The 14,566-nt window shown below is 41.5% G+C and overlaps 1 protein-coding gene across 1 annotated transcript in view; it reads right to left on the reverse strand.

The window, feature by feature from the left end:
• Positions 1–14,566, reverse strand: part of epb41a (erythrocyte membrane protein band 4.1a) — a 50,953-nt gene that overhangs the window by 18,672 nt on the left and 17,715 nt on the right. Inside the window, exons 14-15 of the mRNA XM_076105723.1 lie at positions 13,925–13,987; positions 10,100–10,270 (exon numbers count right to left, since the gene is read on the reverse strand). Of these exons, the coding sequence (XP_075961838.1) occupies positions 10,100–10,270; positions 13,925–13,987 (234 nt within the window). The remainder of the gene's footprint in view (positions 1–10,099; positions 10,271–13,924; positions 13,988–14,566) is intronic.

The raw sequence follows: 14,566 nt of genomic DNA on the forward strand, positions 1-14,566 counted from the left end.
ATTCCTGAGTTATTCCTTTTCTTCACTAATGATTCTTAACTTACACTTGGCCTGATTGTCTGCCGGTACTTGGTCCATCATTAACACGGGGTTAAAGCATGTCAGTCATAACAGCACTCTGCTTAACTGCACACAGTCTGAGAGCTTTGGTCAACTGTCTGACTGTTGATGTTTATTGACTTTTGCCACATAGCTGAATGTTGTTCTGGGGCTGCAAATGTCCAAAGTGAGTATACTATTTTCTTAAATTGAACATGCAACATACTACATTGCTGTAGTAGTACAGCTACTGCAAATCTACTCGACAGCAGAGATACTAACTCTTAAGGAGAAAATATGTAAAAGACAAGCACAAAATGAAAGTTATTAGTAACAACTACCTTTCCTTTTCCTGCAGGGTGGAAACATGAAGGATGTATGATCATGTTTCATATACGAGAACACAAAAAATGCTCTGTTACTGACATCTTTAAGCGAGACAATGTAACTTTTGACGTTAGAAATATCACTTTGTTCTCTTGCAAATAAAAGGTCTTATTTCACTTCACTTATTGCTGTTACAGTTGTACTTGCTTTTGTATGACCAGTAACTTATTGTGGCTAATGTTTGCTAACATTAATAAAACACAGGTAGATACTGCTGTAATTTAAACATTCCAACCCTGTTAGAATGTTCCCATACGACTAAACTACATTCTCAATTACGCTTTGATTCAAGATAATGTATAACGTCATTGATTGTTAGTGGTATTCCTGTTGACTATTGTAGTATTAGTAGTGGTGACTACCACCACTTCCTACTGGCATTAACTGATTCTCAGCATATGTAGAGGGTAAGATTTCCCGTGCCACTATCTGTAACTTTCTCCACTGTTCCCTCCCCTCCAGCACACCGACAGGAGACCGGTGTAGCTATTACAGAAAGAGAAAGGAGTATGGGCAGCGCTCTGATGTGTATATATAAATAAACGTATGTATAACAGTTTTGTGGATTGCTAAAGAGGTAAGGAAATATAATAAAGCCTTTGTGGGTGGAAATGGATGAACCAGGTTGAAGAGTAACTGCCCGTGAGGGACGCTCCAGTAAAGTGATCACGACCGCACCAAGGCAGGGATCATTTCATTGGTCAATGCTAAATCTGGCATTCTATTGGTTGTGGAATTTTGACCGGCGTAGCTCCATAGATGCAACAAAAACAAATGTAATGTGGGCGAAAAAAATGATGATGCACTTTAGTTGCATGGGAAAGTAATGTTAGGAGAAAGGGCTGGACATTGACACAAGTGATTTTACTGACTTCTATGTATCTTTAGTATTTTTTAGTATTTTAGCATTGTCTTCTTATCATCTTATTGGCCTTTTGCTAAAAGCCTCGCCTAAATGGTAATAGTCCAACTGTAGCTAAGCAACCATAACTAGGCATGGCAGGTCTGTTAACCTTCTCCACATGATCAAGCAACACGCTCTCACTCCCAACTCGTCAAATTGCGACGCTTGGTCAGTGGTCTTACTCTTCATACTATGAGGCTTTAGATCCCCCTCTAGTGTCAGTTTTGGATGTAGCAGGGACGGTGTGAGTTTTCACTCGTTACAGTCATAGTGTCTTTTCAAAATATACTTCTGTATTTAGTGAAGAAAAACCCTCTTCACAACCGGAACAATCCATGTGAGAGCTGGTTCTGGATGCAATGGTATCTCTCTGTCTCCGTCCTGCTGTTTATTGGATTTAAGAAGTTTACACTCCAGTGACCCCATCAAAGCTTGTTACCCAAGATTGTGTTTCATATGGTTAGTCCTCATTCCCAGATACTCTGGAGATATTCAGTACATGAACAAATTAATCTCTATTAACAAAGTAGTGCTCCCCTCACAGGTGACTATTGAAGGTACGTTTCTACTTTGTTAAAAGCTCACTAAAAGACTGTAAAAGCTAAGTACTACTTAACTAAAGGTAGTCAGAATCAGTGCAAAGCGTTGCAGCGGTATGAGCAGTAATGCATACTGAGGTGCATTTGGACAGTGGTGAGACCACTTAGCCTTGTTTATGCTCTTGCTTGGCGTCGTAGCACGATCTTCCACATACGGCGCGCAAGCTCCAAGCATCAACGGAGGTGTTTATACTCTGAGCTGTGCGCTGCATTCTCCAAAATGCCAGAGGGCATACAAACAAAATGAACTGAGAAAAATAAAGTGTGTAACCCAGAGATATGCCCATAGACTGTAGATGTAACTGTCAAAAGCCATAAACCAACCTACACAATGCTAAGGAGGGATTGTAATTATCTGTAAACTCATATCTCATATTCATAACTTACTGTATTGCCTTAGCAATACTTTACTTTTATTCTTTACAAGCCCTGTAAAGAATAAAAGTAAAGTATTGCATGCATTAAAAAGAAACAAAGGCTGAATATCCTGTGTAGACTATTAGATTTTGCTGCAAAATATTTACTGAAATGAAGATTTTTTAAGACCTCCTGTTTCTAAAGCATTTAAAAATGAATTGGTCTTTCTATAAGTCCTAGACACGTAAACTATTATCTGAACTATTTCTGACAGTCGCGCCGAATTAGAAAAATTCAGAGGTGCACGACCAAGCGCCACGATCACTTACGAAGCCTACACGTGCCAGCCGTGATTTCCTCATTTTCTGGCGTGCACTTCACTACGCCGAGTATAAACTTTAGTTTAGGAAAAAAGTGAACAAACTATACGGTCAGTGACTACGAATTTTTTAACCGACCTGAACAAAGCGAGTCAAACCAGCCAAGTGATTCATAATTTCCACCTCCAAAAGCCTTTCCTCTTGTAACATAAATCAAACCTCTGTTGCTTGTCCAATACCTTCTTCTCTAGCAAGCATCTGAACAGGGTTATGTTGGAGCAACTTTGTTTGTTTGAACCTATCATGCTGTACGGAATTGCTATGGCAACTAGCTATCCCATAACAGCAAGGGAAGTCATTTGTCTTTTACATGGTCATTAAGTTCAATGACTGGTTACGACACTGACTTTCTGCCTGGGTTGTGTAGCTTTAGCCTCAGGATTATAGCATGATAAGTATTGTGTATGTTGGTATTCTTGGTCAAATAGAAGTCAGCAGTAGACTCAATCCTAACCACCTCGGGTAAAGTTAATTAGTAGGCTAGCTGTGTGGGACAGTTATTTCAGTCAATCAATGGTTTTGGTTAAAATGGACTATTTTGCAAGTCGTAATGGACCCGCTGTCTCAAAAATGACCACAAATTGTCACTGATAAATCTGCCACCATTATCAATGTAGAAAGCTTGATAGGCTTAGCAACAGTAACTAAGCTGGGACGGAGCTTAGCAAGGGCCAATTGCCACTTGTAGCCACAGTTCAGCAAAAGGTACATGGGCTCGCTTTAAAGACAAACATTTCTTGGGAGTCTTGCCATTTTAAGCTAAACTGAGGAGCATGGGAAGTATAGAACACATGGAGGGACAAAACAGTACATGAATGAAGCACCTTGCAGGATTAAATGTTGAGGGATCTCCATATTTATGTCTTTTTAAATGAAGGCTAGCCACAGCATGGTCAGGGCCATCACCAGCAGCCCTGTTAGAAAGAAAGACATCCGGGAATGCTTGAGCCTGGCTGGGTTTAGCTCACTTGGGTTAACCAAGCTCCTCCCCTCATCTGGCACATTGATAGCCACCTTTAGTGCGTGACCATGAGCTTGTTCTTCATCCTCTTCCTCCTCATCATCAACCCAACCAACCTCACTGTCCTCATAGTCTTCCAGCAGGCAGCCATGTCTGTACGCCGGTGGTCCCACTGGCGCTGGGGACAAACTACATGCTCTTACCTTGGGTCCAAACAGAGTCTGCCTCCCTCGCTGTGCTCAGCAGCGGCAGACCAAGAGAGACAGATAACAATGAACAGACAAGTGGGATATGGTCAACTGACAGAAGGATGAGGGCATGGAGGAAGAGGATGTTGTAGGGAAGGTACATGAAAGGGAGGCTCTGGGGGGTATGTAGCATAGAGGGAACATGGTTTTGCAAGATGTCCCACAACCTCAAAATTAAATTGTTTGTGGTGTTTATCACGGCCAGGTCGTGCCTCTTGTGTTTCCCTCTACCCCTGTGTCCCTTGTATTTCCTCTGTCTGTCTCTGTGTGTGGTGTGGGCGTGGCTCCTACCTTTTCTCCTCCCGGCTCCCTCTTGATTACGGCTCATTAACATCACCTGTCCAGTCTGCCCAACTGCCATCTTATCAACTCAGCAGTATATCTACCCCGGCTTTCCATCCACTCATCATCAGATCCTTGTTGCAACCACAGTGGTAGTTTAGTCATTCTGGGCCGCTCAGTGTATTCTGAGTTCATTCCTACTATTATCCCTTGCCTGTATTTACCTGTTCTCCCTGTGCCTCCAGGATCATCTCCTCCGGTTTACCAGCCTGTCTTACCAGCTCCTCCCACAACCGCCACGCTCACCCTTCACTTTGCCTGTTCTGCTTAATCACCCACCATCGCCCTCTTACCCTCGGTCTCCGCTGCTCCATATGACCCCTTGACATTATCACCACCCAATATCCCTGAAAATACCTCGTCACGTAAATCTACTTCCCTAGTCTATCTGCATTTGGGTCTATAACTAAAATCCGCGACAGTGTTGTCTGACAGAAAAACATGAACAGACAAGTTTGGGAAGCCTTAATCTAAGTAAGATCAAACTCAAATGATGACAGAGTAACCTTGTGGCTTATTTCCAACCTGTCTGGTCATCCGACAGCTTGTATTTCTTGACTTGTTAAGGCCAAAATACACCACCGCCGAACAGCGTGTCAAAACAGCTACTGCTATTATTTTCTATGTATGACTCCCCCCCCCCCCCCCCCACACTGCGGCATTAATAATGCCGCTGGCTTGTTTCCAGCCTCACCAGCCCTGAAAAAACCCACTTGTTCCCTGCTTGTAGATCCAGGCTGCCGTAGAAGCTTTGGAATAAGATGGTTATCATAGTTTAAGTTTAGGCTATATGTCGGAAAACAAATAGTGAAATTGGTATATGGTAGTCCACCAAGTATGTTGGTTGATCTGCTGCTTTCAAAACATGATCTTACTGCTCAGATTATACATTTATACATTTGTAGAATAGGTAACTCACCCATGCCATTTTATTGTCTTTTTGACTGTTATTAATAAAGTTAAATACCATGCGTTTGGCATGGTATTTCCTGCTCTGAGTATGGTCTTCTGTTGACAAGCTGCAGCACAGCACGATGGTGCTAAGGCTGCAGTGTGTTTTCAGCTTTAGACTTCATTTTAGTGATGTTGCCCTATTCGTAGGTCTCACCATTTCACTTGTTCAGTTAGTAATTGTAAGAAACTGAACTTATCCTTTTAAGTTTCTACGACTACAGGCCCAGATAACTCTGGCTATAGGTTTTTTTTTACATGCAGCAGGTTGTTTTCAAACCTCACCTTTATGCATTTTCGTTGTAGTATCTCTGCTCTTGTTGGATGGTATCACTAAAGAAGAAAATCGCCTTTTCTTGACTCTTTTGCAAAAGGATTACCATAACACATAAGAGAAATGATCCTGTGAGCTGGAGCGTTTTAGCAGAGATATTCTGTTACTAGCCAGTTAGGTAGCCAACGGTTAGTTATAGCTGGTTGCTGTATATGAATTGTGTTGAGTCGTCAACAGTTAGATTGTTAGCTGTGTTACAATGATGCCATCCAATTTGCCTGAAGGATTTTCTAGAATTGGAAAATTTGAATGCATTCAACAGCTTCAAGGCACTGCAATGTACAGATTCAAGCAAAGCTGCAGTGGCTACAGGTGGTTCCATTTGATATTTTGCATCATCACATGGCACTGAGTTGGCATACCGTGAACATCAAATGCATATTGAAGAACCTTTTGCAGGGTTCTCATTTTGATTTTTGAGTCAGCCAAAGAACATTTAAAGGCCTCTTGAAGGTGGCTTTTTTTTTAACAAACTCACAGTTAAAGTTAATTAGGTAGCTCACTAGAGCTGATAACTAGTAACATCTAATACCTATACTTGTCTTTTCCGGCGGCAAAATCTATAGTCATGACTAAAAATGAGAAACCTACTTTGGCCTACCTCTGTGTGAAATCAAGAACGCAACCGCTAGAAGTGGCGAATCTGCATGTTATCTTTGTAAACGGCGTACAAGCAGCGCTAGAATGGAGAGCTTGACAGAGGTAGCAACAGTAACTAAGGGGAGTGGGGCTTAGTGAAGCATGGATTACTATTGGTATTTTAAGAATTTATTCATAATATTTCTACTGTTAATAAGCAAGAGAATATTTGCAGATGGAGGACTATTAACTGATGTATTATTGGAAACATAGCTGAAAACACAGGACATCAAATGTTCATTAAACATTCAAACCCAATCAGTAGTTACTCTGACAGGATTCCGTAGTTTGTAAAAAGATGACAGAAGGGCTCTAATCAGGCTGCACCTTTGACAGAGCAGCAGCGTCACAAGGGGAAGGAAGGAAGGAAGGAAGGAAGGAAGGAAGGAGGGGAAGAGGAGCGCACTGAGGGTTAATACATAAATCTGCTCAATGATGGGAATAGGAAAGGCTTTCCCTGCCAGCTAAATTGCTAAATAGCTATTGCATGGCATTTTGGCAATGCAAAGTCTTAAATGGCAAAAGGAAGGAAGAAACACAGAAAAACCTTTAGAATGCACCAACAGGCTGTCAATTATCTTGGCATCTCAGATGACAGGAACTCTGGAAGCGCTTGCCATGAAATACGTTTCAATGAAGGTAATTGTGCACTGCTCACAATAGGGGTGATGTGGTACTGCACACAAGGCAAGATCTGTGTTTAGCCCTGTAAGAATCTAACAGCTTAGGGAAAATCTGGAAGAAACCGGTGGATGATGATGCAATGGAGACTCTTTCTATTCTTCCATTTTATGTCATCCTAATTCCTAGCGTGAAGCAATAATGTAAAATTACTAAAATGATGCCTTAGGCTTTCAGCAAAAAATTGCTGTTATGGCTGGATTCTTGAGTATCTAAAATGAATATGTGATTATTGTGCAGGACCTCATGTCTGGAATAGAAACTGTGCCTTTAAGTTGTGGGTAGAGGACAGCCGAGAGCCAGAGGGAAACACCAGCAGATCAGAGGTCTGAGATCCACTCTGACCTTCAGTGTCATTGTCTGAACACACAGGAGGGTTGTGGGGAAGAGGATGGAGTTGGTGGGGATTTGACTGGAGAAACCGGCCAAGACTTTAACGGGGAAGGGAAAGAAGATGAGGACAGGGGTGGCAGAGGTACAAGACAGAGACACAGAATAACACATAAAGACATCCAGGGACGGATAGATAGAGGGAGGATTGGAGGGTGAGACAGATGAGGAGGAGGAGGGGAGGAGGAGGAGGGTCAGTTCTCTGGCCACTAATCATTGTTTTTTAGCTTTAGTTTTCTTGTGTTCTTTTGCTTATCAGTATTTCACTGATCATATCATGCAAATACATAGCATGATTAATCCAGCCATTGGCAGATCAAGCAAGATGATAAAGCTTGCAGCAGCCATTCATAGAGCGAAGGTGGCGATGTTAGGGTCAAAGGGGATGGGATCCAGGACACAAGGTGCCAGTATGCTTCAAACAAAGTGGTTGTCAGATGGTTGAACAGTGCTAAAACACCTTTCTGATGCTGTCTTTGTGCATCCAAACTGACAATCCGCTCACTTCACAAAGTGAATCAGTAATCAAAATTTTAATTCATTACAAGCTCTTTTTTCAATTCTCACACAACTATTTCCATCACTTTTCATGTGAACAGCCGAGTACAACACAAACGTCCCAAAGTGTCCCCATTTGTACGTTTCATCACATCTTGTCCCTCTCTGTGCCTGAAAGCTTTACACCGTGGAATGTGAAAGTGTTGCCATCCGAGAACAAGTATGCCTTTAGATATGTTCCGACAACACTATGTAAACTCGTTGGTTTGAAGCATACTGAACCCTTTGGGATGTAGCCAAGCCCAATCTGGTGAAGTTAGAGAGCTGCTCGGTAACAGCTGGCCACGGCCTCCAGGTGCCATTTCTTATTGCTCAAAGAAACGCTGGACAGTGTTGATCTACAGCAGCCTGACAGAAAGCTGCACAATCAAGTTTACCTCATAACTAACTACTCTGTACGCAGGTACTGTGGACATCGTCCCCTGCACACACATATACACACACATGCCATCTTCTCAGCAGCAAATTCTGTGAAAGTGTCTTGTTCCTCTGTAACTGCAGTTAAAGTCATGCTCAAGCAGTGGAATGATATGGAGAAAGCCAACAGCACTCCCCAGTGGAGGATCAGTGTCGTTCTAGATGATGAAGTGCATTGTGGACACCTGCAGTATTCTTCATGGACAACATCAATATGTTTCTGTCCGTTGCTACACATTTGTATGTGTCTTGTCAATAAAATCCTCCCATGGAAAAATGAAGATTTAAAATAGTGGATATATACATATAATAGAATATACAGTATGACTCCTACAAAGCAAGCAAGGCCCCAGACCTTGAGTGTAATATGCACTTTAACAAATCTTGGGGTCCTGTCTTATAGTCCTGTTTGTGTGGAGCTTCGGTGAACAGCTTGGCTTTTTTCACAGCAGACGTTTTCACTTGTCATGGTAAGAAAAGCACAGGTGCTAATAACATTTAAAATGTCTCTGTTGTATTCAAGTGTCCCAGTAAGTCATGACAGGATGACAGTAAGGCAGCATGCACGATAGCAGGACCCTGGAAATGAAGCAGCTGAATGGAATTCATTGATTTGATTATTTATACTTTGGCTTTTCCTGTGACAATATAAAATATCTTCCATGAAAAGGCCTATTGTAAAATGACTTTTGAGCCATGTAATTGTCTTGTTGAGGGGCTTTAATCAAATGTTCACAAACGTCTTACAGATCCACAGTAAACCTATAGGGGGCTGCGGTGTTTCAGCTCACAAATACGGGTTGCTTCCTGGGGCTCTGGGCAAAAGGGGTTGTTTGTTTTAATAATAATTATTGTTCCAATTGAGTTGAATGCACTCATTGCATTCATGGCTTTGGTCAAAAGCATCTGCAGAATGTAATGTAATGAGTCATAGAGCTCACCATTATCTCTTAAAGGTACATCGAGGATCATTTACCAGCACTGCTTTGAAGGCACTGTATTTTGATTGGTATCTCTAGGGTGTACATGTTATTGTCTAAGAAATGATAAAATCATGGAGAATATAAAATTGTATGGATCAATTTAACCAATTAACTGTTTAATTTACAGTTCACATTATACAGATCGAGCCACTCAGTAAAAAATCAGCAGGCTTTTTCTTAAAACAAATGGGATGTTCCGGCCACCGGGACTTCTCTTTGTAAAGAAAAGAAAGGGGAGAAAATCTGTGAGCACAGATTACTAAACCAAAGTAACAAATGACTAACTGAAGTTTACAGATTAGCTCCGTTTAACTGTGAGCATGAATTAAACTGTGCAAACAGTTTAGGGGAGTCCCAGAATATATCTTTATACTCCTCTGGAATATGCATAGAGCATTCTATCTTTAATTAATATAACACAGTATTTAATTGGCATACGAACGATTTGAAAACACACACTAATAGCAGGTGTTAAATGTATTTCTTCCTGCTACTATATGACCGTTGGAGGGATCTGTGCGGATGTTGTGAAAATACAAACAAGTGCCATAAACTGGCACTATCTCCTACTGTGGAGTTGATGTCTAATAATCAGGCCCGGTGTCCCCGTGTCCAAGCTCAAGCTACTATAACTAGTGAATAAGCTGCTAGTTAGTTGGCTAGCACACAACGTGTAAACCAAGAGTTGGTTCAGGTTCACTGCGCTGCCTTTACTGAATGGAGACTATGGTTTAAAGGGTCAGTGTGATATTTTAGAAAAACCCTCTTGTTTGACATGTTACCAAGAGTCAGATGAGACTAATGACAGTTGGATCTCTAGTCAAAGAGTCTATACAGTATGTATGATCTGACTGACACATTGCATGAAATGATGTCTACTGTAATCAGTACTGCTGCAGTGTCTTTGCTCCCCAGGTTGCTGGACTTACCGCTGGTTGCAGCTGGCCGTTGATGCTCGCTGTGCGGAAAGGCGAGTTGGTGGACAGACGCTTGTCCCACTCACTGGGCCGAGGCTCCGGCACCGACTCCATGAAACTCCTCTTCAGCTCACTGATGCTAGTGTGGTGTCGCATGATCCCAGTCTGGGTCTTATCCAGGTCCTTCAACAAGAATGTAAAAATCAGAATAGGTAGATGGAAGGGAAGCAATGAGTAGTAGGATGAAACAAAAGAATGAATAAGATGTGAAAGAACAGCAGTGGGAAAAGGAAGTGAAAAACATCTACTGTACATAGTTAAAGAAAGAGGACAAATAGACAAAATAATGATGAATCACAGAGATTGGAAAATGAAGTTTTAAGAACTATCTCCCACCCTTTCAATATGTTGACGACATGGCTTTGTTTTGTACTAGGATTGAGCCTGCCTATTCTCAATGACATGCTGAAGTGATGGAGGAAGATATCATTGAGACAAACTAGACACCAGGAGTCATCATCCATCTCTTGTGATCTGTGATCCAATATTTCAGCCCAGCAGCAGAGTTTACAGCCATTTCTAAATCTCCCTGGTCTGGGTCATGATAAGAGAAATAAAGCAGCAGAGGATGATTACTGGTTACTAAGAAGGCACCAGCTCACTGGCTCACAGATTATGGCTTTCAACAATGCCAGCAAGAAGACATGTTGAATGACAGGGCGTCGTGTTTCTCTGAAAAACCTGCATATGGTGAGCAGGTTTTTCATGTTGACCTAACGAAAGCGAGGAAGGTGAATGTTGTGCACATCCAACTTCAGTTGGCTGCAGGACGAAAGCAGCATACAAAGGAAAAGGAGACGTAGTCCGTACACTGAATATTGCAAGCTCTCAAAAATGCCTTAAAAAGGTGCATGAAATGATGAGGCTAAAGCTATTTATGTATAATCACAACATTGTATACATTTTTTCCTGCTGTTTCCAATGTCAAGAATGTACTTTTGCACAAGTATCGGCACCCATTAGTAAAGCCGATGATTAAAATCAACCGAAGTATCTTTAGTCGTATTTTTCACCTGTAGGTTGACCTGTTTAATAAGGAACTCTTCAGTGGTCAACCATGACTTCCTGTTTCATTGAGGTCTAAATATGAGGTGACACAGGCCAGATTCCCTCAGTCATTCATCTTATGTGAAAGACCTGGGAACACAGTGAGCATGTGAGATAAAAAGTTGATGAGCTGCCCAAATCAGGAAATGGATGTAAGCAAATCTCCTAACTGTTGAAAATACATGTTTTCCACTATCACTATCAAGACAATAATGACGACGTTTAAAGCAACAGGAGATGCAAAAGAATCTCCAAGGATGGCAGCTGGAGAATTGCAGGGATTAATTGAGTCAGAAAGTCACCAAAACTGCTGTCATGGGAGGGTTAGCTGTCAATCAACAACGAACTAAAGCTACAGTTTACTAAACGTTGCTGGTACTTTCAGTGGGACCGGGTTATGTGGTCAGATGAGACCAAAATAGAGCTTTTTGGCAAAACATCAGAGGTGGGTTTGGGGTAGACAGAAAGATGTAGCCGTATAAAGAAACACCTCAGACCCACTGTGAAGTGTGGTGGTAGGCATGGACAGAGAACAGCCCAGTATCACGGCAGGTTGTGAAATAGTCATCTGTTGGTTTCATGGAAACCAATTGTCCATTTATTTCGTGTCGCTCAGCACGGAAACAATGACAATGGAAAGTCAAATAGGATCCTTGTTCGTGGTGGACACTGACTGAAATGGCTCATTGACCGCAAGGCCATCACAGTCCCCACAGATAATGTGTGGGACAAGCTGAAGAGGGTCCACAAGCGTCAACCTCTAAATATGAAGGATCTGAGGAGATTCTGATGAAGGGATGGTCTCAGATCCTGTTTCATGTGTTCACCAACCTCATCATGTATCATAGGAGATGTGATCTTGACAAAGAGAGGTTGCAATAATTGTGGCACACATATGTTAATATCATGATTTTTGATAAGGATGTTCGAATGTTTCTTTCAGTTATGTTACTTGAATTAAAAGTATGATTTTTGCGAATATTTTGAATGAAAGTTCATGAGGACTGGAGACATATTACCACATCTCGCTTTGCTAATTTATACTTAAGAGTGCCAACAACTCTGAGGGCACTGTACACAGCCTACTTTTTATTCACATGGATGTTGACCTGGAGTAGATCGTGAAGATAAAACGTTGGATGTTTACATTCAGTGTGCAGACTTCCTCTTTTTTACCTCAGGGAATCATAATCCTTAATGCATTCTTATGCTTTCCTTAATGATCAAAAAGCTTAACAATGATTAAATGCTCTGAAGCTAAGCTAGGCTGAACATGTCCTGGAGCTGCTGGAGATACAGTATCTCAATACTCGACACACATGAAACTGATCTGCTCTTCAGTTTGATGGATATCAAGCTCAAATGTCCAACTGTTGTTTTAATCATGTGAAACAGTCTGACGCCAAGTAGTAATGAAACTATTTAAAAGACTGCTTTATAAGTGGTAGGCCGGTATGAGTTTGAGAAGAGGGAGGTGACGTGCCACAGAAGTAGCAGGCTGAGGTTGTACCAGAATCCAGCTGTAGTTTAGTTGTGAAAACCAAACTAGGAGCTGCTCTGTGGAGCTGCAGACTGCTAATAATAGTAACAATAATCCTTGTGGGTTTGTCACATTCAGGGACCGCTTTTACACTTCATGTTGCCCTTTGATTCAATAGAACATCTATTAATTAATGCAGCGTCACAACAGGACTTCACTATCATACGTTCCCAAGCCGTCAAAATGTCATCACTCTCTGAAATGTTCAACACCAGCACAGAGAGGCACAGTGATCACAGTAATAGACTCACAGTCAACACAGTTATGTTCATGAAGACAATCAAATGAATGTTAATGTGGACCAATGATAAACATCAGTGTCCACAATCTGTTAGTGACATCACTGAGACATACATGAGTAGGAAAGAAGAAAATAGTTTGTTTTCTAATCGTCTCTGTCATTAGATCCTTTTCAGACATTTGACTCAAAGCACATGCAGAATGAATGATGGCTGCATTCCATTTAGATGAGCCAGTTCCAGGATGCAAACTCACTGACAGGGCTTACTGAGACACCTAATGTAATGGAGCCCTCACGTTATCTACACTTGTGCTTTTCCTGCTTTGAGAAGACCGAATGTGGGCCCTGAAAAGGATCCATACATGGTGGCAGAGCAGCAGACCAGGTACTGAAACTACTTTGTGGCTGATACAGGACCAGCAAAACATGGTCAAGCTCCGTTGTTTAAGGTTAGATTCATAGCTTTTGTTGAAGTCAGGGTTTCACTTCACATCGTTTCATATAGTGGCTAATCAATAGCACTAGACTAGGAGAAAAGAAATAGCTCATTTTGATTGCTTTAAGTCCTGCTCTCAGTTTTAGTGCTAACAGCAAGTGTATTGTGAGCCCCGACAATATCATAACTCATATCTCAGACAATTTCACTGATGTGTTGTTTGTTTCGGCACCAACGGCAAAGCTGCAGTACCAGTTTAAACGTTAACATACCTTTCCCAATCATATAATTCACACAATGAAAATATGAAATGACAAAGACAATGTCAAAGTGAAGTGAAGCTACTTGCATGAGAATCGGAGAGGAAAATAGTGCATGCCAAGCCTTTAGGGTTAAGCTACAAACAAGACAAGAAATGAAGAGAAACAAACAGAAAATCAACAGCACCCATGCAGGCATAAAAACGTGACGGCAAACAGTCAGAACAGATATCTGAAGACTGATGATACAAACCTCCAACATTAAATTGCTATGTCTGATATAAATAGTTTCACCCTCAAGTTTCTTTGCTCTTTTCTGTGGAAAATCAGGAAAAAAGGAAGAGCTGGTTGGAAATAATTCAGGATTAATTCAAACATTTTAGTATTTGATTTGCAATGGAATTCAATGAGCAGCACTGACCATGGTGATGACATAAATCACATCAAATGTAAAAATATAAGAGCTATGGGGTTGCAGTTCCCAGGCTGCTCAGCTCAGGGAATGGTGAGGGATTCAGCTGCACACCGGTGGTGTGTGTGAGACGCCAGGCAGACACACATTCGCTGATGTGAGTGAAGTCACATGCTATGCATGCTAAGGCTGCTGCAGTGCAGAGTACAGGACAAGGACCACGTTGCCGTCTGCTAGTCACTCCAGGAATTTGCACGTTAAATAGCAACATTCACTCGTTACTATTTTCAGTAAACCTGAAAATCATCACCTGATATGGTGAATTATTCACCAACCCATCACATACTAACCCCCGTGTTTGTAGTGTTTGTATGTCCACAGTCTTCTGAGTTATCCTCTTCTGATTCTGTAAACATGGCTTTATTGTGTCTGGAGATGTCATTGGTTTCATTTAATTTCAGTATCCTAACATCTATGGTAAAA

Source organism: Anarhichas minor, unplaced genomic scaffold (assembly GCF_050575085.1).
Source record: "Anarhichas minor isolate MPS153535 unplaced genomic scaffold, ASM5057508v1 ptg000033l, whole genome shotgun sequence".
NCBI classification, from domain to species: Eukaryota; Metazoa; Chordata; class Actinopteri; order Perciformes; family Anarhichadidae; genus Anarhichas; species Anarhichas minor.